Here is a 25,272-nt window from a genome sequence, read left to right on the forward strand (position 1 = left end):
CCTGTCCCACTCACCCATGGGCTGTGCTCCCTGTCCCTGTCCTGGTCCCCGGGCTGTGCTCCCTGTCCTGGTCCCACGGGCTGTGCTCCCTGTCCCTGTCCCACTCACCCATGGGCTGTGCTCCCTGTCCCTGTCCTGGTCCCCGGGCTGTGCTCCCTGTCCTGGTCCCACAGGCTGTGCTCCCTGTCCCTGTCCCCGGGCTGTGCTCCCTGTCCCGGTCCCTGTCCCTGTCCCCGGGCTGTGCTCCCTGTCCCCATCCCTGTCCCCCAGCCGTGCTCCCTGTCCCCACAGCCATGCTCCCTGTCCCCATCCCCCCGGCTGTGCTCCTGGTCCCCCATCCCTGTCCCCATCCCCTATCCCTGTCCCGGTCCCCCGTCCCTGCTCCCGGTCCCCCATCCCTGTCCCCATCCCTGTCCCTGTCCCCATCCCCCATCCCCATCCCCCATCCCTGTCCCCGTCCCCATCCCTGTCCCCGTCCCTGCTCCCTGCTCCCCGTCCCCCATCCCTGTCCCCATCCCCTGTCCCTGTTCCTGTCCCCCGTCCCTGCTCCCAGTCCCCCATCCCTGTCCCCTGTCCCCCATCCCTGTCCCCATCCCCCTGTCCCTGCTCCCGGTCCTTCATCCCTGTCCCCATCCCTGTCCCCGTCCCCATCCCCGTCCCCCATCCCTGTCCCCATCCCCGTCCCCGGTCCCCGTCCCCGCTCACGCGCAGCGTGTGGTCCTGGCTGCCGGTGACGAGGCGGCCCCCTGTCACTGTCCCCATCCCTGTCCCCGTCCCGGTCCCGTCCCGGTCCCGTCCCCGCTCACGCGCAGCGTGTGGTCCTGGCTGCCGGTGACGAGGCGGCCCCCTGTCACTGTCCCCATCCCCATCCCCCATCCCTGTCCCCATCCCCGTTCCCGTCCCCGGTCCCGTCCCCGCTCACGCGCAGCGTGTGGTCCTGGCTGCCGGTGACGAGGCGGCCGGCGGCGGCGCGCAGCGCGGTGATGGGCTTGTGGTGCGCGCAGGCCACGCTGTGCGTCAGGCGGCAGCGCAGCGCAGCGCCGCGGCTCAGCTCCGGCGACGGCGGCAGGCTGCTCCGGCCCGGGCCACCTGCGGGCACGCGCAGCTGGGCAGGGCAGGGCGCCTCCGAGGGGTGGAGGCGCCCTTAAAGCCCATCCCACACCTCCCGCTGCCCCAGGTTGCTCCTTGGCCTGTCCAGCCTGGCCTTGGATGCTTCCAGGGATGGGGCAGCCACAGCTTCTCCAGGAAATTCATCCCAGTCCCTCGCCACTCTCTCAGGGGAGAATTTCCCCCCAGTGTCCCATGTGAATCATCCCGTGTTCTGCTCCAGAAGCAAAGGAGCCCCGTGCCCTAACCAGTCACCCCCACGGCCCCTCTGGGCTGTGCTGTGGTTGTGCCGAGGGCTCGGGCTGTTCCCGGGCTGGGAGCAGGTGAGACAGGGAGAAAGGAGGGAGAAGTGGAAGGAGGTGAGGGCAGAGCTGGCCCTGGAAGCACATGGGAGCCTCTGGCCCCATGCCCTGGGGAAATCCAGCAGGGGGATGATGGGGAAAGGTTAGGATTAGGGTTAGGGCTAACCCGAGTGCTCCTCCCCAGCACAGGGAGCTCCCCCAGCAGCCCTCAGCTCGGCACAGCCCCGGGTGCTTTTGGAGCAGTTACCACCAAAGTTACCAGCAGTTACCACCAAAGCTGAAGGGGCTGTGAGGAAGACTCAGCTACGAGGAGGAAGAGGGAGGAGGGCAAGGCAGGAGCCCAGGGCAGCCACTGACATCCCAACGCCTGCTCACCTCGGAACTGCAGGTGGTTCAAGGACGTGTGTGTCTCCAGAGAGAAGAAATCCAAGGAGCCGTTCAGCCGGGCAGCCACGATCCTGAGGGAGAGACGTGGGGGCTGAGGAGAGGCCCCTCCCCGAGCCCCAAACCTGGGCACCCCCGGGCCATGCACGGAGCACCCACCCCCGGGAGGAGGCCGCAGGGAGCTGGGCTGGGACACTGGCCACAGCTCTGAACGGACTGGACAGTGGCAGTGCCTCTGGAGCAGCAGGGACCCAAAGGTGCCCCAGCCCTGGAACCCTCCGGACATTCAGCTGCTGCAAGACTGAGGGCTGAGGAAGTGGCTGCTGGAGCAGGCCTGGAGCCAGGAAAGCTGGTGAGAGGTGGACACACAGAAGGATCAGGCTGGACGTGAGGCTGGATAGCGAGAAAAGGTGGTTGGGCACTGGATGGGCTCCCCTGGGAATGGTGACGGCTCCAACCCTGAGAGCTCAGGAGTGTCTGGACAAAGCTCTCAGGCACAGGGTGGGGTTGTTGGGGTGTTCTGGGCAGGGCCAAGGTTGGACTCCATGATCCTTGGGGGCCCCTTCCAGCTCAGGACATTCCATGACACCGATTCCAAGGAAGAGACGTCCCAGCCCAGCCTCTGCTGCCGGGAGCAGCCGTGGAGGCCGGGGCTGGGGCTCTCCCAGCACCTGCCCAAGGAGTTACCTGTTGTTGAGGAAGACGAGGGCCGTGATGCCGGATTGTCCTTCATCATTGCTGCTGCGGAGGGTCCCCTCGATGGCATCCCACACCTGGGGGAGGAGGGGTCTCTGCGGTGACACTGGCCAGAGGAGCACGGGACACGGGGAGCTGGGATCCTGAACAGCTCCCTGTGCTCTGCTGCCAGCCCCCGAGCTGAGTGAGCAGGTCACAGCTCCCTGTGCACGCTCCCAGGCTGGCTGTGTGACCTCCACCTCCCATTACTGCATCCCTGCTCCTCACCTCCACCTGTTACTGCATCCCTGCTCCTCATCTCCACCTGTTACTGCATCCCTGCTCCTCTTCTCCTGCTTCCCATTACTGCATCCCTGCTCCTCATCTCCTGCCTCCCATTACTGCATCCCTGCTCATCTCCTGCCTCCCATTACTGCATCCCTGCTCATCTCCACCTGTTACTGCATCCCTGCTCATCTCCAGTTTCCCATTACTGCATCCCTGCTCCTCTTCTCCACCTGTTACTGCATCCCTGCTCCTCACCTCCACCTCCCATTACTGTGTCTGTGCTTGTCATCTCCACCTTCCATTACTGTGTCCCTGCTCCTCATCTCCACCTGTTACTGTGTCCCTGCTCCTTACTCCACTCTTTTACTGTGTCCCTGTTCCTCACTTCACCTCCCTGTTACTGTGTCCCCATTCATCTCCATCTTCCCATTACTGTGTCCCTGCTCCTTACTCCACCTCCCCTTTACTACATCCCTGTCCCTCATCTCCACCTTCCATTACTGTGTCCCTGTCCCTCATCTCCACCTTCCATTACTGTGTCCCTGTCCCTCATCTCCACCTCCCCGTTACTGTGTTCCTGTCCCTCATCTCCTCCCTGTTACTGTGTCCCTGTCCCTCATCTCCTCCCTGTTGCTGTGTCCCTGTCCCTCATCTCCTCCTCCCCATTACTGTGTCCCCATTCATCCCCACCTCCCCACTGCCGTGTCCCCGCTCCTCACCTCCAGCTTCCCGTTACTCCTGCCAGCCACGATGAGGTTCCCCTGCAGCTCCAGGCTCCAGATGGAGCTCTCCAGGTCGCCTCCCCAGGAGTGCAGGGGTGAGGCTCTGTCGCAGCCCGCGCAGGGCTCGTCCCCCGGGCCGCGCTCCCCGAGGCTGCGCCGGCGGCCGCCGCAGCCGCCCTCGTCGGGGCCGCGCGGGGCCGCGAGCCCCGGGAAGCTCCCGTTGCTCCTGCAGCCGGGGCCGCCGTGCTCCTCGTACACCTTCCCCACCAGGCTGCTGAAGTCGTAGCCCGAGTCCCTGTGGCGAGCGCCCACGGCGCGCAGCCGCGGCTCCGAGCCGGCCGCCCCGGCGCGCTCCAGGAAGTTGGTGTCGATGAGGGAGCTGAGGTCGGGCTGGTCGCAGAACAGGGGGGCCGGCGGCGGCCCCAGCAGCCGTTTCAGCTGGTGGCTGCTCTCCAAGGACTCCTCCAGCCCGCTCTTGCCGTCCGGGCTGGCATCCCAGCCCTCCTGGTAGTCGAAGATGCCGCTGCTGTCCCTGCGCAGCCTGCAAGGAGGACAAAGCTCAGCAGCGCGGGGGTGGCTCCTTCCTGGGACCAGGGGCTGTGGGGACAGGGACAGGGCCAGGGACATACCTGGGTTTGGGGGAGCAGGGGCTGTGGGGACAGGGCCAGGGACATGGAGAGGGACAGGGACATACCTGGGCGTGGGGAGCAGGGGCTGTGGGGCTGTGGGGACAGGGACAGGGAGAGGGAGAGGGACAGGGCCAGGGCCATACCTGGGTTTGGGGGAGCAGGGACTGTGGGGACAGGGCCAGGGACACGGAGAGGGACAGGGACATGCCTGGGCGTGGGGAGCAGGGGCTGTGGGGACAGGGAGAGGGACACGGAGAGGGACAGGGACATACCTGGGCTGTGGGGCTGTGGGGACAGGGACAGGGCCATACCCAGGTTTGGGGAGCAGGGGCTGTGGGGCCAGGGCCATACCTGGGCTTGGGGGAGCAGGGGCTGTGGGGCTGTGGGGGCAGGGACAGGGCCATACCCAGGTTTGGGGAGCAGGGGCTGTGGGGCCAGGGCCATACCTGGGCTTGGGGATGACGGTGAGGCAGTCGCCCGTCTGCGCGTCCCACACGCGGATCTGCCCCACCAGGCAGCAGCTCACCAGCAGCATCCCGTCACTGGCCAGGCACTCGATGTCCTGGGAGGAAGGGAGGACAAGCACAGCTCAGTGTGGCACCACCAAGGCCTCTGGATCTGCCCACAGTCTGGTGTGGCTGCAGAACTGCAGAGATGATGGGTTTTAGGTCAAAATTGGCTGGTTTAGGAACTGAGGGTTGCTGAGGACATGGGCATCCCTGGAAGGATCCGAGGGCAGGTTGGATGGCGCTGGGAGCAACCTGGGATAGGGGAAGGCGTCCTTGCCATGGCAGGGGTGGCACTGGATGAGTTTCAACCCAAACCATCCTGAGATTCCAGGATCTCTGCCCAGAGACCTGAGTGTGCACTGGACTGCTGCAAATCCAACAGACTTCATCTTGTCTTGCCTCCCCTAAAAAATTCCACCCCAGTTTGAAGGCGGGCTCAGGAGCAGAGATACAGCTTTTCTGGGAGACACAGCACAGCGCTGTCAACTCGTCTGTCTGAATGCCCAGAACAGGAGGAATCCCAGGCTCATCCCAGGCTGGAAAAGCCCTCCTGAACCACTGAGTCACACCTGTGAGTGATCCCCACCCTGTCACCCAGCCCAGAGCACCAAGGTGCAGAGATCCCAGCAAAGCAGGGAACGGAACCAGAGGCGGTGGGAATCGCAGACAGCAAGCCCCAGGAGGAGATGAGAACACGCTGCAGGAATTTCGTGCTCCAATAACTTTTCCTCACGTGCTCCCTCCTAAGCTGGACCTACCATGAGGTGCCCCCTGAGGACCAGGGGCACGATCTCGGTCTCGGGGGGCGAGTAGCCGTAGTCGTCGCAGGGCAGGTCGCCCCGGCGCCGCCGGCCCGGCCCGTTCTGCCCGTAGTTCTTGGGGCACAGCACCCGGTAGAGGCAGAAGAGCAGCAGCACCAGCAGCATGCCCGACGCCAGGCCCAGAGCAGCCACCCTGGGGGACACACACACACCGAGGAGAGAAGGTAAGAAAATAAACTCCCGGTTTCTAGCCCACGGATAGATTTGGGAAGCCTTGTGCCAGGATTACTCATGCGCTGGTTTGAATTTCTCAGCTGAGGAAGCTTTTCAACAAATTACAGAGATTTGTTGGAAATTAAGCAGGGGGTTAATGGGAAAATGACAATTTCTACAAGATTTTTGAGGCTTTTCAGTAAGGAAAGTAATGAGCAACTAAGGTTTTAAGAAAACACCAGCTGGGGACTGGGATAACAGAGTGTGCTCAGCACTTGCAGATTCAGGCAGGGGTTGTGAGCTGTTCTCTCCACGGAGAGGGAAGTTCCTTGCACCAGAGATTGATCTAACCCCCAGTAAATCATTATCAAATTATATCCAGGTGGTGGCTGCCCCTGGACCCCTGGCAGTGTCCAAGGCCAGGTTGGAGCACGCTGGGATGGTGGGAGGTGTCCCTGCCATGGCACAGAGTGGGACTGGATTGGTTTTAAGGTCCCTTCCACCCAAACCGTTCTGGGGCTCTATGAAATCACATTTAAACCCCCAAGTTTGCCCTTCTGTCCTTATCACCCCGTGGTCATCCCCCCACTGCAGCAGGAGCACAGCCCGTTCCTGCCCCCAGCAGACGGAAAGCTGCCAGGAGACAGCAATGTCCCTTGGCAGGGAGCACCCCGAGCTGTGGCACTGGGCCCTCGGGAGCTTTTCTGTCTCCCAGCAGCAGGAGCAGCCCCGGGGCCGAGGCAGGACACGGTACTTGTAGAGGGTGACGTCCTGGGGGGCGCGGGGCTGCGCGGCCGGGGCGCCGGGGTCGGCCAGGAAGGGCTGGGAGCGAGAGGCCTCCTGCGGGTGCCGCAGCTCCAGGGCCTCCTGAGGCTTCAGGTACAGCGTCACGGGGATGGCCGGCAGGATGCTGATGTACCTGAGGGGCACAGGGCATCGGCTCAGGATGGCACGAGGGGGCAGCACAGCTGCTGGGCAGCCACGGCAGGAGCTGCCTCCAGCGGTGCTCTCATCTCCTCGGAAGGATCTCCTTGGAAATAAACTCCTCTGAAGTTATTCCCCAGGTTATAACCCTTCCAAGAGCCAAAAGAAATGGAGTCCTGGTGAGATCAGGTGGATCCCATGGGTTTAAGTCTAGTTTCCTGTGTGCTGCAGGCTGGGAGGTCTCACCAAGAAGCTTCTTTGGCTCTGCTGTCTCTTCCTCACATGTACTGTTTCCATCCCTTACAGATGATTGTATCAGACAACTGTGGAATTACTGAGGCTGCAAAAGCCCTCTGACACCATCAGGTCTGACTGCTCCCCCTTGTGCTGCCAAAGCCACCACTAACCTATGTCCCCAAGCCCCCCATTCACACAGCTTTCAAATCCCCCCGGGGATGGAGACTCCACCACTGCCCTGAACAGCTGTGCCAGGGCCAGACAACCCTTTTGGGGAAGGACTCTCCCCAATACCCACCGTGACCCTCCCCTGGGAACACTTGAGGCCATTCCCTCTCCTCCTGTCCCTGTTCCCTGGAGCAGAGCCCGACCCCCCGGCTGTCCCCTCCTGTCAGGAGCTGTGCAGAGCCACAGGGTCCCCCCTGAGCCCCCTTTCCTTGTTTTGTAAAATCTGAAACTTCACTTCCAGGGTCAAGGAAGACACAAGACACCCAGCACATTCAACAGCCCAGAGTGAAACAACCCTGATTCCCAGAGGAACAGCCCGGGGGGTTTGTGAGCTCTGCCCACCCAGGGGACCTGCTCAGCAGCTCCTCCCTGACACAGCTGGAATGAGCCCATGGAAGCAGTGAGCATGGGACACCAAGGACAGCAGCACGACAAACCCTTGGGGTCAGCTGCCCAGGTCCCCGTGCCGGTGGCACTCCATGCCAGCCCACTTGCCTCTTGGCCAGGGTGATGTTGTAGTAGCTGAAGAGGGCTGGCCAGTGCCTGAAGGAAAGTTTCCTCCAGATCTCCTCATCCTCTGCTCCCCAGGTAACCTCTGCTTCCGCTCCCAGCTCCAGCTGCCCGTTCCCTCTGCCCCCGGGCCCCTGGGCCCAGGTGTGCTGGTTGGGCTCCTGCTGCTCCCGCTGCTGCGTCTGGTTCTCCGGCAGCTGCACGGGCTCCGACGGGAAGACCGAGAGGTCCATCTTGGGGTCCCCAGCAGGCAGCACCCCTCCAGGGACGGGCATGGGAGGCAGGCCTGCGTCCCCCAGAGGACTCTGCTCGGTGACCTGCGACGTGAGGTAGGTGCGGAGCCCAGCAGGATCCGTGTAAACCAGGATTCCAATCCAGATCACCGTCCCGGCCTGAGCAGGAGGAGCAGAGAGAGACAGAGCTGCCCTCAGTGCCACCACCCTGTCCCTGTTTGAGCAGGATGGGCAGAGACACAGCTGCCCTCAGTGCCACCACCCTGTCCCTGTCTGAGCAGGAGCAGAGACACAGCTGCCCTCAGTGCCACCACCCTGTCCCTGCCTGAGCTGGCCCATGGCACCCCAACCACAGGTACCCCACGTTTCCTGCAGCCTCAGCCCCAGCACTGCTCCGTGGGGGAGATCTGGAGCACTGCCCAGCACACACAGAACCTGGACACCACTTTTCTGTGATCCACGTGATGGCCAGAACCCAAATTCTCTCCCCAAACGCGCAGCAGGAAGGAGACTCGGTGCTGGCAGCTGGGACCAGCACATCTGGCTCTCCAAGCATGATGGAAAGGCTTAATTTGGGATTTTGGATCCACACTCGTGCAGGACCCACTGCTCTGGGACTGTGTGGGGATTGAACTTAGGCTGCCTGTGCTGGCTGGCCGGGCTGGGAACAGAGATCCCTGTAATTCCACCAGAGACATCCAAAACAGAGAGAGGGGAAAGCAGGAGCAGGGCTGGTGTGGCTGCAGCAGCTGTAGAGTGAAAGCTCGAGCAGAATCTCTCCCAAATGCCTTTATCCCCGTGTGCAGAAGGAACTGGGACTGTAAAATCACCTCAGGACTCGGCCAGCCTCGGCCATCTGCTCCTGCAGCCCAGGGGGCAGAGCCAGACCCGTGTGGGAGCAGCACACGGAGGTGGGTCACGCCTGGTGGCCGTGGGTGGCTGGCAGGGTGGGCAGCCCTGCCAGCCTGGCTGTCTCGGTGCCAGCCTGGCTGTCTGGGTGCCAGCCTGGCTGTCTGGGTGCCAGCCTGGCTGTTTGGGTGCCCAGCAGGGTGGGCAGGGGTGCCAGTCTGGCTATTTAGGTGTCAGTCTGGTTGTTTGGGTGCCCAGTGGGGCAGTCTGGGTGCCATCCCAACTGTCTGAGTGCCATCCCACTGGTCTGGCTGTCTGCCATCCCAGCAGCCTGGGTGCCATCCCACCACTCTGGGTGCCATCCCACTGCTGTGGTTGCCATCCCACCGCTCTGGCTGCCACCCCAGCAGCCTGGCTGCCACCCCACAGGTCCGGCTGCCATCCCACCAGCCTGGGTGCCATCCCACCAGCCTGGGTGCCATCCCACCACTCTGGGTGCCATCCCACTGGTCTGGGTGCCATCCCAGTGCTCTTGGTTGCCATCCCACTGCTGTGGTTGCCATCGCACCGGTCTGGCTGCCATCCCAGCAGTCTGGTTGCCATCCCACCAGCCTGGTTGCCACCCCGGCTGCCTGGGTGCCATCCCACCACTCTGGGTGCCATCCCAGCGCTCTGGCTGCCATCCCACCAGCCTGATCGTCACCCTGGCTGCCTGGGTGCCATCCCAGTGCTCTGGTTGCCATCCCACCGCTCTGGCTGCCATCCCAGCCCTCTGCCTGCCACCCCAGCAGCCTGGGTGCCACCACAGCAGCCTGGGTGCCACCCCACAGGTCCGGCTGCCACCCCAGCAGCCTGGTTGCCACCCCAGCAGCCTGGGTGCCCCCACGTACCATGATGAGGCGCTGGGCCAGGCGCGTGCGGGCGAAGAAGTAGATGAGGCGCAGGCGCTTGGGCAGGCGCAGGTTGCGCAGCGAGGACGGCTGCAGGGTGATGGTGTGCGGCGTGTGCGACACGTGTGGCGCGTGCGACGCGTGTGACGCGTGCCCGTGTGGCGCGTGCGGCGCCGCCGGGCGCAGCGAGGCCGCCCGGGCCCGGCACGGCGCCTTGGCCAGGCACGACTCGGCGGGCAGCCGCTTGTTGAGGTCGGCCAGCTGCAAGAGACGTGGACAGGGATGAGGGGTGAGAGCAGGGGGGATCCCCGGGGAGCCTCCCCTGGGGAGGGATTCTCACCCCAGGGTGCAGGTGGTGGCTCCTGGGGGCTCCAGTCAGCACATTGCAGACTTGGGGAACCACAGGATGCTCGGGATGGGAGGGACCTCAAAGCCCACCCAGTGCCACCCAACCATGGCAGGGACACCTCCCACTGTGCCAGGCTGCTCCCAGCCCTGTCCAGCCTGGCCTTGGGCACTGCCAGGGATCCAGGGGCAGCCACAGCTGCTCTGGGCACCCTGTGCCAGGGCCTGCCCACCCCCAGAGAGGAGAAGTTCCTCCTCATGTCCAACATCAACCTTTTTTTGATCAGTTTGAAGACATTCCCCCTTAACCTGTACAACATCCCTCTCCACGTTTCTTGTGGGCTCCCTTCAGGCCCTGGAAGGCCACAGGTAGGTCTCTAAGCTTTCCTTCTCCAGGCTGAGCTATCCCAATTCTGTCAGCCTTTCCTCCTTTATGGAGAGCAGAGCTGCTCCATCCCTCCCATCAGCTTGATGCCTCCTCTGGATTTGCTCCCACAGCTCCATGTCCTTCCCAGGAGTGTCTTTTCCCTCAAGTGCTGTTCCCAAGCCCCGTGTGTGTAACCAAGTATGGAAGCAGAACTTTAACAGCTCAGGGCAAGGGGAAACAGCCTCAAGCTGACCAGAGGAAATTTAGGTAAAATATTGGGAAAAATTGCTTCCAGCAATGGGCTGTCCAGCCCTGCTGCCCAGGACAGGGGCAGAGTCCCCATCCCCAGGGGGATTTAACAGCCATGGATGTGGCACTGGGCACACAGGTCAGTGACAGCCGTGTGCGTGTGGCACTGGGGACACAGGTCAGTGACAGCCATGTGTGTGTGGCACTGGGGACATGGGTCAGTGACAGCCATGTGGGTGTGGCAGTGGGGATAGTGGTCAGTGACAGCCATGTGCATGTGGCACTGGGCACACGGGTCAGTGACAGCCATGTGGGTGTGGCAGTGGGGACACGGGTCAGTGACAGCCATGTGCGTGTGGCAGTGGGGACACGGGTCAGTGACAGCCATGTAGGTGAGGCAGTGGGCACACGGGTCAGTGACAGCCATGTGCGTGTGGCACTGGGGACACAGGTCAGTGACAGCCATGTAGGTGAGGCACTGGGGACATGGGTCAGTGACAGCCATGTGGATGTGGCAGTGGGCACACGGGTCAGTGACAGCCATGTACATGTGGCACTGGGGACATGGGTCAGTGACAGCCATGTGCGTGTGGCACTGGGCACACGGGTCAGTGACAGCCATGTGGATGTGGCACTGAGCACACGGGTCAGTGACAGCCATGTGCGTGTGGCACTGGGCACACGGGTCAGTGACAGCCATGTGTGTGTGGCAGTGGGCACACAGGTCAGTGACAACCATGTGTGTGTGGCAGTGGGGACAGTGGTCAGTGACAGCCATGTGCGTGTGGCACTGGGCACACGGGTCAGTGACAGCCATGTGCGTGTGGCACTGGGCACACGGGTCAGTGACAGCCATATGTGTGTGGCACTGGGCACACGGGTCAGTGACAGCCGTGTGCGTGTGGCAGTGGGCACGCGGGTCAGTGACAGCCGTGTGCGTGTGGCACTGGGCACACGGGTCAGTGGTGAGCACAGTGCTGCTGCTGGGGATGGTGGGACTCCATGTCCCCAAAGGCCCCTCACAGCTCCCCGAGGCTGTGCCTCTGCTCTGGCCCTGTCCCTCTCTGGCCCTGGGTGCTGGGCTGAGCTCCCTGCCCCCCCGGCCGTGCCCCTGCCCACCTCCATGCGGCGGATGTCGATGGACAGCACGGTGGTGAAGAAGAACATCTGCAGGAAGAAGTCTGACACCAGCCCCACCACGGCGAAGAGGCAGAACTCCTGTGGGTGGCACACAGGGATTAGCTCCCACTGCAGCCCAGAACCAGGGACACCCAGCAGTGCTTGGCTGGCAAACCCCCTGAGCCACCTCTTGTGCCGGCTCCGAGCTCAGGGCTGGGTGAGTCCACGTGAGAATCCAAGGATATTCATTCTAATTCACATTCTCTGCTCTTTTTGGCCACAACCCACCAAACCCCTGGGACTCTGCTCCCAGGGAACAAGGGACAGGATGAGAGGAAAAGGCCTCAGGTCGTGGCAGGGGAGATTTAGATTAGAATTTATGGAAAATTTCTTCCCCAGAAGGGGCTGTTAGGCATTGGAAGTGCCCAGGGCAGGGTGCAGTCCCCGTGCCTAGAGGGATTTAACAGCGTGGCTGTGGCACTGGGGGACGCGGGGCAGGGTGGTCTTGGCAGTGCTGGGGAACAGTTGGACCTGGTGCTCTCCAAGGCTTTTCCAAGGCAGCAATTCCCTGCTGCCCGTGCCCCCCTGCAGGGTGAGGCTCTGTCCTGCCAGCCCCTCTCACCTGGATGGCCGGGACCAGGGTGAAGTACCCGATGAGGATGATCCCCAGCTCCGTCGCCATGTTCTTCATGATGGACCAGCTCTCATTGCTCAGGCCTGGGGAAGGGCAGGGTCAGGTCAGGGGAGCCTCCTCAGTGTGCCAGACATGAACACAGCAAAAGGAGCAGCACTTCCCCTCTTTAAAACCAGCAATTTACAGGCAACAGGCCAAAAAGGCCCTTCCAGGCTAAAATTCCCAAGTGCAAAGGCCCACCGGAGTTCTGGGTCCTGTTTCCCAGCTAGGATCCAAACCACTTGTATTTTTAAACTAAAATCAGCATTGCTCTAGAATCTCTTCTCCCTGATGTTTAGAAACAGCTTTGAAGATTACAAATGCCATTTATCCATGGTGTGAGCACACTCAAATCCTTCCACAGGCACAGAGCATTTATAGAATGGAAGAGACTTTGTCACACATTCAGGGGAATTTTGTAGGACCTGTGTTCTGCACTTCTGATATCCATGACCTGAGCACAGTGCTCAGTATCCACACCAGGAGATCCATCTCTCCCCTACTGATATTTTAATATGTTTATTTAGCCTGTTTCAGCCAACAATCCCAGCAAGCAGAGCCCATGACAACAGCATTATGTTCTTGGAATTCACAACAAAAGCTGCACCACTCACCTTGTTTCCATCCCAGAGCTGAGTGAGACCGTTCCCCCTCTCCCAGCCCCTGGCTCTCCCCACTTTTCCCTCCCTGCAGTGCCCCAGAGCAGGGTCCCACCTTGGGCGATGCGGAGCTTCACCTCCAGGTCCACGGGCGTGGACACAACGGACTTGGTGAGGACCAGCACGTTCTCCAGGCCAATCACCACCACCAGGTATGGGAATATCTCCCTGGGGGAAACAGAGGCACAGCTGAGGAGGAGATCCGTGGGGAAAGAGGCAAGTCTGGAGCAACCACAGCCCTGGGAGTCAGCTGAGGGGAGGAGACACCACCCTGTGCCCCAATCCCTTCACTGCACACGGAAAAGGTTTGTGCTTCCTCTGCCTTGGGCAGAAATCACCGTTTTTGCAAAGCTGCAGGAATTCCCATTGTGGAGCACCACTAAATTAATCTTGGTGCTTCCCAGGGACAGAGCTCTCTCCTCTCCAGCATCAGGCACAGAACAGAGATGGACCTGGAACACCCTGTGAGGGACTGGGAGGTGGCTGGTCACTCATCAGGAGGGGCAGGGAGTGTGTCCCACCTCCTTTAAGGAGCACCCAGTGCCATCCCTGCCACGGCAGGGACACCTCCCACTGTCCCAGGCTGCTCCAAGTGCTCAGCCTGGCCTTGGGCACTGCCAGGGATCCAGGGGCAGTCACAGCTCTGGGAAATCTGTTCCAGTCCCTCACAGGGAAGGATTTCTTCTGTCTATCTCACCTAAAGCTCCCCTCTTTCAGTCTTTCATTGCTCCTTGTCCTAACACTGCAGTTCCTGATGAAGAACCCCTCCCCAGCTTCCTGTGGGCTCCCTCAGACACTGGAAGGGGAGAATGTCACTGAATGTCCACAGTGAGTGAAACAACCACCAACAAACACGAGCCTCCCGTGGGCAGCTTCTTGCTCACGCCCAAGAATCCAAAATTCAGCAAGAGCAACTCAGGCCTGCCTTTAATGAAAGCATTTTCAGCTGATAACCCCGGGCAGCAGCAGCACAGGACGGAGAGGGGGGACAAGCTCCTTGGGAATCTCTGACCAGACAGGAGGAGGCTGTGGGGGCCCCAGGAATAACGAATTATCCCAGCAACTCCTCCTGCCTGGCGCCCAGAAGCTCCGAATAAGGAATGTCCGGGAGGTGTGGCCAGCAGAGGAGCAGGTCCCCACCGTGTGCCGGTGCTGCAGGAGCCGCATCCGGCAGGGTGGCAGGGTGGCAGGGTGGCAGGGTGGCAGGGTGGCACGTACCCGCCGTTGAGCGTGGGCGTGAGGCCGAAGAGGGTGCAGAGCCCCACGGACATGAGCAGGGAGCTGAGCACCGTCACCACCGCCGCCAGCGCCAGCCCCCACTTGGACTTCACCATGTCGATCTTGCCTGCAAGACAGCCCCAGGCAGGTCACGGGGACAGCAACGGGGGGACACGGGGGGACACGGGATGGACATGGGGGGGACACGGCTGGGGACATGGGATAGACACGGGATGGACACGGGATGGACACGGCTGGGGACACGGGATGGACATGGGGGGGACACGGCTGGGGACTCGGGATGGACACGGGATGGACACGGGATGGACACAGGGGGACTCGGGATGGACACGGCTGGGGACATGGGATGGACACGGGGGGACACGGGATGGACACGGGATGGACACGGGATGGACACAGGGGGACTCGGGATGGACACGGCTGGGGACATGGGATGGACATGGGGGGGACACAGGATGGACATGGGGGGGACACGGCTGGGGACACGGGATGGACATGGGATGGACATGGCTGGGAACACGAGGGGACACGGGGGGGACACGGGATGGACATGGGGGGGACACAGGATGGACATGGCTGGGGACACGGGGACACGGCTGGGGACACAGGTGGGGACACGGGGGGGACATGGGATGGACATGGGGGGGACATGGGATGGACATGGCTGGGGACACGGGGACACGGCTGGGGACACAGGTGGGGACACGGGGGGGACATGGGATGGACATGGGGGGGACACGGGATGGACATGGCTGGGGACACGGGGACACGGCTGGGGACACAGGTGGGGACATGGGGGGGGACACAGGTGGGGACTTGGCTGGGGACACGAGGGGGGGACACGGGGGGGGACACGGCTGGGGACACAGCTGGGGACACAGAGGGGGACACGGGGGGGACACAGAGAGTGACACAGGGGGGACACGGCTGGGGACACAGCTGGGGACACAGAGGGGGACACGGGGGGAACACAGAGAGGGACACAGGGGGGATACAGGGGGGACACGGCTGGGGACACACCTGGGGACCACACGCTCGTCCTGCCCAGCCCCAGCAGGTCCCAGGATGTCCCCAGCCCAGAGGGAAGGTGCTGCAGTGCTCAAGTCCGAAATGCAGCTCCCACAGCCCCCCGGGACGAGGGGACAAGGTGGGACAGGGGACAGTGCTGGGACCTGTCTGATGGTGGATGAAACAAACTGGGAAAAGGCATTCCTGTGGCATCCGAGGGTGCACAAGGCAGGAAACACCGTGGAGGATGTAAAAGAATCATGGAATAGTTTGGGTTGGGAGGGACTTTAAAGATTGTCCCATTCCACGCCCTGCCATGGAAAGGGACCTTCCACTGTCCCAGGCCTTGGGCACTTGCAGGGATGGGGAAACACCTCCAGCTGGGAGGTGGATCACGGGGAGTAACAGCACCCTGGCTGAGAGGAACCAGTAACCAGCTCCTAATTGTCTCCCTGCCAGTCCAGGACAGAATTCCAACACCCCTCTCCTGCTGGAATGGGTGGGAAGCGCAGTGGTGCTAGACAGGAGCCTGCTCCTGTGGGTTTTGGATTTAGTTAAAGAAAGAAACGGAGAGTTTCCAGCCAGGCAGAGGCCCGAGAAAGAGCTGGGAAAGAATAGAAATAATTCTTTATCTCTCTTGGTTTTTACATTGTTTATAGTTAAGTTTTATATTAAGGACATGATTGCATAGGCAGAGCCTTGCATGATTCTTCTATTAAGTGCACACACCTTACAAAAATAATTCTAATGAATGCAAATCAAAGCAAACCTGCTGCACCTTACTGGCTGGGACAAATCCCAGAAGCCTAAAGGCTTTGCAGCTCTAACAAACAGATGTTATCCATCTTGCCAAATTCAAATTTAGCTGATTTGGGTATGCGCACGTGTTATAAATACCTTCTTTTCTGTCAGGTCATACTCACACTGAGAAATAAGTTTTAACAAATTAGACTGCCAGTTCCTTGACAGTCTGACAATGAATTGTTACTGTCTTAGAGTTAGTAACTGATTCCTTAAAAATTATAAGTTTAGAAGCTCTTTAACCAATCTAAGCCAACATCCAATGAAGTTTTAAATTATCAACTAGTGAATCTTGGAGTTGTGTTTGTCCTCTTTTTTACACGGTGTTCTGACAAACACTGCCTCATTCTTTAAACAAAAAAGGAGGAAATGTGGGTCTCAGATTCAGTCAAAGAAAGAAACGGAGAGTTTCTAGCCAGGCAGAGGCCTGGGAAAGAGCTGGGAAAGAATGTAAATAATTCTTTATCTCTCTTGTTTTTCACATTGTTTATAGTTCTATCACTGCGTGTCAAGCACTGTGCACTGTGTACCAATGCTGGATTTGGTCCTTGAGGAGCTCCGTATAAAAGAGCAGTGTATTTTGAATAAATCAGAGTTTTTACTCTCACATCCTTCTGAATCAGAGCCTCTCCATTCCCCCCTGCCTCCACAGCGCCGCGCACCCTGCCCCCAGCCAGGTGGCCCAGACCTACGTGTGGAGAAGTAGATGTAGGCGAAGAGGATGATGTAGGTGGTGACGAGCGGGATGAGCTCGGCGATGCCGATCTCCTCCTTGAAGTGCACGTGGACCACGCTCTCCTCCCGCAGGCTGCAGTTGGGGCTGGGGTGCAGCAGCTTCAGGCGGGAGCGCAGGCTGCCCAGGAACCTGGGGAACAGCAGCTCTCGCTCAGCCTGCCCCAGAGAAAAGCTGGCAGCTCCTGCAGGAGCACGGGGCAGCTCCGCCTTCGCACGCGCCACCAGAGCAGGGCTCTCTCCAGGCCGTGCTCCCAAGCCTGCTCCTTGCTGGCCCCAGCCACCCACAGCTGATTTCTACAGAGCTCTGCTGGGCTGGCTCACCAAAACTCTGTTTAAAGCAAAGGCTCGATAAGCACGGCCCGGGCCTGTGGGGCAGAGCACGCCATGGCCTCAAACGCTCCCAGAATTTAGGCAGAATTACAGAATTCTGTGTAAAAATGGCTGATGGAAGGTGCCACACAGTGGCCCGCAGGGCTCAGTGCTGTGGAAGAGGAAGTTTAAACTCCATCTCAGCATCCCTTGGGGAATTCCGTGCAGCTCAGAGTCCTCAGATCCACTCGATCCACGCCGGTTTGGCCAACACTGCCAGAGTGTCTTCACCAGGTGAAGCAGTGCTTACTGGAAGCAAACCAGTCTGTGTGCAAATGGGTGAACACAGAGCCACTGGGCCCTGGCTGCCACAGAATCCCCTGGCAGCTCCGGATGCCGCGGGCACCGCCTGTGAAGAGGAGCTGAGAACTGAGGGGAGTTTATTCCCATAAAACACAGCAAGCTTTCCGCCCAGAAAAGCACCGTGGGAGAGGAGAGATACCCTGAAGCATGAGGCGATGGAGGACAGGGAGAAGAGCACGAGGGGAAGCAGCAGCTGTGGCTCACCTGGAGTCGTAGCGCTGCAGCCCCAGCGTGACGGTGTAGGACACCACGCGGCGCCGGTTGGACAGGCTGACCCCGCTGTACCTGCCGGGCAGCCCGAAGAGCAGGTCTGCAGAGACAGGGCCAGGGTGCCGTCAGGGAGCAGCACCCATGGGTGCTCCCTGCCGGCAGCACCAGCGGGAATCGCTGCTCCTGTCCCTGCTCCCATCCCTGTTCCCATCCCTGTTCCATCCCTGCTCCATCCCTGCTCCATCCATGCTCCATCCCTGCTCCATCCCTGCTCCATCCATGCTCTATCCCTGCTCCATCCCTGTTCCATCCCTGCTCCATCCCTGTTCCCATCCCTGCTCCATCCCTGTTCCATCCCTGCTCCATCCATGCTCCATCCCTGCTCCATCCCTGTTCCCATCCCTGCTCCATCCCTGTTCCCGTCCCTGCTCCATCCCTGTTCCCATCCCTGCTCCATCCCTGCTCCATCCATGCTCCATCCCTGCTCCCATCCCTGTTCCCATCCCTGCTCTATCCCTGCTGCATCCCTGCTCCATCCATGCTCCATCCCTGCTCCCATCCCTGTTCCCATCCCTGCTCTATCCCTGCTGCATCCCTGCTCCATCCCTGTTCCCATCCCCGCTCCATCCCCGTTCCATCCCCGCTCCATCCCTGCTCCATCCCTGCTCCCGTCCCTGCTCCATCCCTGCTCCCATCCCTGTTCCCATCCCTGTTCCCATCCCTGCTCCATCCCTGCTCCATCCCTGTTCCCATCCCTGTTCCCATCCCTGCTCCATCCCTGCTCCATCCCTGTTCCCATCCCTGCTCCATCCCTGCTCCATCCCTGCTCCATCCCTGCTCCCATCCCTGCTCCATCCCTGCTCCCATCCCAGTTCCATCCCTGCTCCATCCCTGCTCCATCCCTGTTCCCATCCCTGTTCCCATCCCTGCTCCATCCCCGTTCCCATCCCTGCTCCATCCCGCACTCCCCAAGCTCTGGGCAGACCCCATGGACGGGGTCACACCGAGCTCACACGCTGGATGTTCAAAAACAACCTTTAAAGCAAACTTCCTTTGGGGTTCCGAGCCCCTTTTGGGATGTGTAATGCAGTGCACCACACACTGCCCGATCCCTGGAGCTCCTTTAAAAGCAAAGGATCCAGCCTGGGTACAAACCAGCATTTCCTCTGGCATTACGGAACCACTAATGATCCCACGCACGCTCAGAGGGTTTCTTTATAGTTAAGAGATAGAAATAGTTTTATGATATCCATTGTCAGCTCGGGCTATGTGCAAGGAATTGGAACAAACACTGGAGCAGGATGAATGTTCATTTATCTGTGACAATGAGACAGCCTTTGAGTGCGACAGAGGGAAAAGCCAGGCTGGAGCATGTGTAGAGTGAGAGGAACAAAACCCTGCTATTTCTGCCTGCAGAAAGAAGCCTGATGAGTGATTTGTTCACTTCTCACAAATACAGATCAGGGCTCCAATACACATATGAAATGAGAGTCAACAAAGACTGGGCAGCTTCGGCTGCTGTGAATGAAAAAATACTGCCCAAATTGGCACTGTCAGCATTCCAGGTGCTGGAACTAGTGAGGATGGAATAACAATGAAGCTGTAGGCAACTCCCAGCTGCCCTGGCTCTGCAGCCCTCACCTTTGAGAGTGGCTGACGTCTGCAGGGTCTTTGGCTCATGCTGGTGGATGGTTTTGATGATATCTGGGTCGGCGTTGAAGCGCTCGCGGTCGTTCTGCCAGAAGTTGCCCGGGGACAGCAGCAGGCAGCCGTGCTCTGGGAGCAGATCCCGCAGCTTCCTGAGGCCGGGCAGCAGGTCTGTCACCTGCAGGCAAACCTCCTCCAGGCTCCTGACGCCGGAGCTGAAAGGCAAGCACAGCCCTGCGGGACCCGCTGGCAGAGGGGGACCTGCACCAGGTGGGGTGCTCGGCCTCCTCGCAGCCCAGAGCAGGAGCTGGGGCTCCCTGGAACTGCCACCAGCTCCAGAACTCCATCCCCATTCCTCCTGGCCCCACAGCTCCTGCTCCTCGCCACGCTTTCCCTTCCACATTTAAGTCACTTCCACCTGACAGAGAAACTCTCTCTGGAATTCTTCCAGCCCTCAAACCCCTCTCTGCACCTCTCTCCAGGCGTGGATGGTTTGCAGGAGTCCTGCTCAGCCTTCCTGAGGAGGATCCTTTGAGGTGCCTGTGGGAACCCCAGCCTTGCTCTGGGGTCCCATGTGCTGGTGAAATTCCTCCTCCAAGCTGTGCTTCCAAAGAAAAACTGCGCAGGCTCTTGCTGTTCAGTCTCAAGGCAGTTTATTGTGAGTTATCTGAAAGATTTTCTCCTTGAGCTGCTGTGGTTTGCTCACAGCTCAGGCAGAGGCACACACACACCCTGACATCCTCTCTGTCTGTGTCTTCTTCTTCTCTCTCCTCACCCAGGGCTGCTGCTATCTTTTATATGATATATTACGTATTACATGTTTATAGTTTTCCCCCAGTACCTACTACCTATATTACAAAGTGCTTTTCTACTCTAAACCAATCTGTGAGTGCCAGCATCACCAAGAACATGGAGGCGAGGAAGAAGAGGGAGGAAGAACAGGATCAGCCCACTTTCCTCCATCTTAGAACTCCTGACCCCCATGTACAAAGTAAAAACCCCCTGGACAGGTGCTAAAACCCCTCTGTACAATACTAAAAAATTCCCCTCTGTTTTGTAACTACTTTTACTGTCCCATCTAACCCTTTGTGAGTGCTTGTTCCACCTCCAAAGTTGGTAACTCATCCCATGGCTCAAACCCAAAATCACAGCTGTGTCCAGCTGCCTGCCAGGCTCTAAAATGCTTCTGACCAAGGCCTGGAACCTCTAAAAATGTCTGAGGGACATTTTGAGTTCCAACAGGTGCCCTAAAAGGCAGCCAGGATTCAATGCCTGATGTGGGGTGCTGTGTCCCAGCTCCTGCACGGTGTGGAAAGGAGAACTCCCGAGAGCCCCAGGGTGCACACAGCTGTCACTGGTGTGAACTGGAACCTGGCACCATCCTGAGCAGCCACCAAGTCCAGCAAGCCCCATCCTGGCTGTCCTACGGGCCCTGGTGGGAAGGGTGAGTGCCAGGGCAGCTGCTGGGAGGGACATCTCGGGATCTGTGGTGTTGGGGTGACCCCGAGAGTGTAAAATCCTCATTTCCCAGCCCTGCAGCCAAAGGAGGAGTCTGGAATTCACAGCATCAGCTTATCAAGGCTGGTTATTTTCCCTTCTCTAGAACATTCTCTCCCTGCTGAGCTCTGGCCAGCAGCTCAGCCATGCCATTCTGTCTGCCCTCCAGGGTGGTGTTTGCATTTATACTAAAATCTACGTGTATTATGTTTAAAACATTGTGCCAATACCTATCATTTATGTCAGTGAGTCTCTATCTTAAGCCAAAAGAAAAGTGCCACCAGTGATAGTAAAAGGGTTTTAAAATCATGGGGATTTAGGGTTAAAAGGAAAAATAAGCTTAGTAGGCCCTGGAAAAACAAACACTCTAAGCACACGGAGAACTCAGACTTGCTAGAACTGCACCGTGTAACTAGTACATGATAATTGATGTAATTAAATACAATTACTGTTTAATTGTAAGAATCATCATGAGAAACTCTGGTCAGTGACCTAAGAAAGATCACAAGAAACTCATGTCAATGTATACAATAGAACAATGTAAGTTTAATAATGAATATGTGAGTTGTGTAAGGATAGAATATAAAATACGTTCAGCTCGAAAGCCGTGCCGGAGTCAGATTTGGGTCTGTGCTCCTGATTTCAGAGCTCTCAATAAAAGCACCTGCAGATAATCATATCCCATGATTATGTGTGTTTTTCTGAACGCTGACATTTTGGTGACCCAGTGGGACCCTGCAGTGCTGCTGAGGACCCCACGACCCGACCACGCTGCAGCTGGCACCGAGGGATTCTCGGGGAGCCCATCAACCCTGCAACCCTCCACTGCTCACAGTGTCCCCTGGAGAGAGGGAAGGTGCTTTGACTCTGGTGTGGAACCTGCCAATAACACGCAGCAAAAGCCATGCTTGGTTGGGTTAAAGGAATTCCTGTGGGGTTGGGTTAAAGGAATTCCTGTGGTACTGCAGGGCGCCGTCCGTTAGACATCACAAAAGCGTTGCAGGTTCAGCATTCTGTGGTGTTTTGTGGCTGTAATATAGAGAAGCTTAAAGGTCTCTTGGGCAGCAATGCCCCCATAGCACGTTCTTCTCCTTTGGGGTGCTTAGTAGCACACTGGAAACAACATAATTCTGGGCAAGACTTATGTAGGAGTAAGTTAATACATATAATACATGGTGGTCAGAATATGTTTTGGAAGGTGGTGAAAAATGGCCACTGCATGGAACATTGCAACATAACACTATTTTGCAATTGATGTTGTTTTGTAAACACGAAGGAAAACGAGATGAGGGTCCATATATTGATTTGTTTTTCTTCTTGCGAGATAAGCCAGAATGGCAGGTTGAATGTGGACTGATGGTAGTTAAGGCACGCACAAGTGATAAGTGTGAGGTTCGTGTGAAGGAGAAACGTTGTTTAGAACATTTTGTATTGAAAGAAAGTCTGAGGAACGATACAGATGTTGATTCACAGATAACCCCTGCAAGACCAAGGGAACCTCACCCTATCCTGCCTGCCCCTACCCCCACTTCATCATCTGCTTCACCCAATCCTATTTTGTCTAGTCCTATTTCACCCACTAAACCCTTCTCTCCCTATTCTCCTCTTCCACCATCACCTGTCCCCTCTTCCCCTGGAGATGATCTAAATTTAACTGTGATGCATAGAAGGGGGGCGGATGAAAGTGAAGGAGATAGAGATAGTGGAGATGAAAGTGAATCTGTTACTGGTATCTCATAGGACTTGGAATTGCTCAAAGCCCACCCCAGTTTTGGCCAGAAAAGATCTGGGTAGATGGAAGTGGACTGTGCTTGCCCCCTTATGACAGGGAATAGGAGCGGAGAGGCCGGTGTTTGTAAAGGTACCTTTTTCCCCTGTGGATTTAGTAATTTGGAAACAGTCAGCTGGAACTTATAGGGAAAATCCTGATAAAGTGGCAAGAGTGGTAAAAATGCTTATGAAAACTCAGAATCCCGATTGGGATGATATACAAGTAATGTTAGACACCCTAATGGATTCTACAGAGAAAGAGATGGTACTTAAAGCAGCCAATGAAATAAGTAAAAAGCAACAGCAAAACCTCTTAGCAGTAATACAAGGGAAAAGAAAACTCAAGATTCAGAAAAAAAAAAAAGAAAAAAAAAGAAAAAGAAAAAAGAAAAAAACAGGGAAAAAAAACCCAAACCAACACAAAAAAACCCCAACAACAACAACAACAAAAAACACCCAAACAAACAAACAAAAAAAAAACAACCACAAAGGTGGCCGTGGACGAGGGAGGGGAGGTGGACTTGGCAGGGGACATGGAGGAACTGCTGTGCCAAAATTAGGATTTAACCAGTGTGCTTTTTGCCTGCAAGAAGGTCACTGGAAGAATGAGAGTCCAAACCAGTTTTACCAAGGCAACCAGCCAAGCCAGGATCAAGATATTGCAAAATTAATGGTGGTGGGACAATACAGCAGCTGTCTAGAAAATAGCAAGGAACCTTTCGTGACCACACAGCTAGGTGACAGAGCAGTAAAATTCCTGGTGGATACGGGGGCCACGTATTCTGTACTGAATGATTTGCAAGGACAAACTGGGGACAAACAAACAACAGAAGGAGGAAAATCGGCCATTCCTAAAACCCTTAGAGCTGTGTTTTGGAAATAAGGTCCAGACACATGAATTCCTGTGTGTGCCTGAGTGTCCAATTCCCCTTTTAGGTAGAGATTTACTGGCAAAACTTGATGCGATGATAACCTTTGAGAATGGGGAACTTTTAATGAAAATACCTGAATCAAAGACAGGAAAAATTTTAATGATTAAGGAAAAACCAGCTCCCTCTATTCCCAGGGAAGTAGAAGATGCAGTAATTCCTTCAGTATGGAAAACAGATATACCTGGGAAATCTAAATTAGCACAACAAATACATGTTGAATTAAAGGAAGGGGCAAAAGCAGTACAGATTAAACAGTATCCTATAAAACCAGAAGCACGGCAGGGAATAGTAAAAATCATTGATAAATTTGTGAAATACCAAATTTTAGAAGAATGTGAATCAGAATATAATACACCTATATTTCCAGTGAGGAAACCCAATGGTGAGTATAGACTAGTGCAGGATTTGAGAGCAATAAATTAAATAACTAAGGACATTTATCCAGTGGTTGCCAATACTTACACATTGTTAACATCCGTGAAAGAGACGTATAAATGGTTTACAGTAATTGATCTAAAAGATGCCTTTTTCTGCATACACCTTGACAAAGAAAGTAGGAACCTGTTTGCCTTTGAATGGGAAAATCCAGGAAACAGAAGAAAGACCCAGCTCACCTGGATTCAAGCACAGTCCCACCCTATTTGGAAACCAACTGGCAAAGGAGTTGGAGACCTGGACGGTGAAGGGGCAAGTACCAAGAGAACAATACCTGCTGCTACGGTATGTTGGTGATATACTGATAGCCACAGAGGAGAAAACAACCTGCATAAAGGTAACAATCGAGATTTTAAATTCACTGGGAATGGGAGGATATAAGGTATCTAAAGAAAAAGCACAAATTGCCCAACAGACTGTGATTTACCTGGGAGGTGAAATCTCACCAGGGCAGCGAAAACTGGATACTAACCACATTTGAGCTATTTGTGCCATTCCAGAGCCCCAGAATCTAAACGAGCTGTGAGTCTTCCTTGGGATGACAGGGTGGTGTTGCCTGTGGCTCATGGACTATGGACTAATTGCAAAACCCTGTATGAGGCCCAGAAGATGCAGCCATTTACCTGGGGCAAACCACAGAAGGAGGCTTTCCTCAAACTAAAGGAGGCCTTGACAACTGCTCCTGCATTGGGGTTACCTGCTTTGTCCAAAGATTTTCAGCTGTTTGTACATGAAAGGATGCATCTGGCATTGGGAGTCCTAACCCAACATTTGGGAAGCTGGAAAAGGCCGGTGGGCTACTTTTCCAAACATCTTGACAATGTCAGTGCTGGATGGCCTTCATGTCTGCAGGCAGTCGCAGCCACTGTGATCCTGATACAAGAAGCCAGGAAGCTCACCATGGGAAGGCACAGAGATGTCTGTGTACCACATTTGGTAACTACTGTGTTGGAGCAGAAGGCTCTCCCAGAGTCGAATGATGAAATTCCAGGTAATCTTAATGGAGCAAGATGACGTAACATTAAAAACAACTAACCTTTTGAACCCAGCCTTGTTCCTAGGTACAACATCTGAAGAAAGCCCATTGGAACACGATTGTGTGGAAGTAACAGAACACACCTGTGCAGCTAGAGCAGATCTGAAAGATGTCCCCCTAGAACAGCCAGACTGGGAGTTGTTCACAGATGGAAGCAGTTTCATGGAGAACGGAATCAGACACGCTGGATATGTGGTAACAACAATCAGTACAGTGATAGAGGCAAAAGCATTGCCACCAAATACATCCACCCAGAAGGCAGAACTCATTGCTTTAACCACAGCACTAGAATTAAGTGAAGGGAAAAAGGTGAACATATGGACTGATTCAAAAAATATGCATTTGGAGTAGTGCATGTGCATGGGGCCCTATGGAAAGAACGGGTCCTGTTTTTCTCTCAAGGGATGCACATTAAAC

The 25,272-nt window shown here is 57.0% G+C and overlaps 1 protein-coding gene across 2 annotated transcripts in view; it reads right to left on the reverse strand.

The window, feature by feature from the left end:
• The window catches only part of SCAP (SREBF chaperone), a 60,987-nt gene that overhangs the window by 4,082 nt on the left and 31,633 nt on the right, over positions 1-25,272 (reverse strand). The window contains exons 5-20 of one of the 2 annotated variants that reach the window (XM_077790073.2): positions 19,180-19,400; positions 17,533-17,638; positions 16,614-16,786; positions 14,092-14,218; positions 12,929-13,041; positions 12,164-12,258; positions 11,542-11,640; positions 9,462-9,722; positions 7,475-7,881; positions 6,345-6,509; positions 5,375-5,570; positions 4,554-4,669; positions 3,476-4,019; positions 2,481-2,566; positions 1,785-1,867; positions 923-1,089 (exon numbers count right to left, since the gene is read on the reverse strand). In XM_077790073.2, the coding sequence (XP_077646199.2) occupies positions 923-1,089; positions 1,785-1,867; positions 2,481-2,566; positions 3,476-4,019; positions 4,554-4,669; positions 5,375-5,570; positions 6,345-6,509; positions 7,475-7,881; positions 9,462-9,722; positions 11,542-11,640; positions 12,164-12,258; positions 12,929-13,041; positions 14,092-14,218; positions 16,614-16,786; positions 17,533-17,638; positions 19,180-19,400 (2,959 nt within the window). The remainder of the gene's footprint in view (positions 1-922; positions 1,090-1,784; positions 1,868-2,480; positions 2,567-3,475; positions 4,020-4,553; positions 4,670-5,374; positions 5,571-6,344; positions 6,510-7,474; positions 7,882-9,461; positions 9,723-11,541; positions 11,641-12,163; positions 12,259-12,928; positions 13,042-14,091; positions 14,219-16,613; positions 16,787-17,532; positions 17,639-19,179; positions 19,401-25,272) is intronic. The other variant, XM_085572854.1, reaches the window with a different exon arrangement.

Source organism: Lonchura striata, chromosome 2 (assembly GCF_050655825.1).
Source record: "Lonchura striata isolate lonStrDom1 chromosome 2, ASM5065582v1, whole genome shotgun sequence".
Taxonomy (NCBI): Eukaryota; Metazoa; Chordata; class Aves; order Passeriformes; family Estrildidae; genus Lonchura; species Lonchura striata.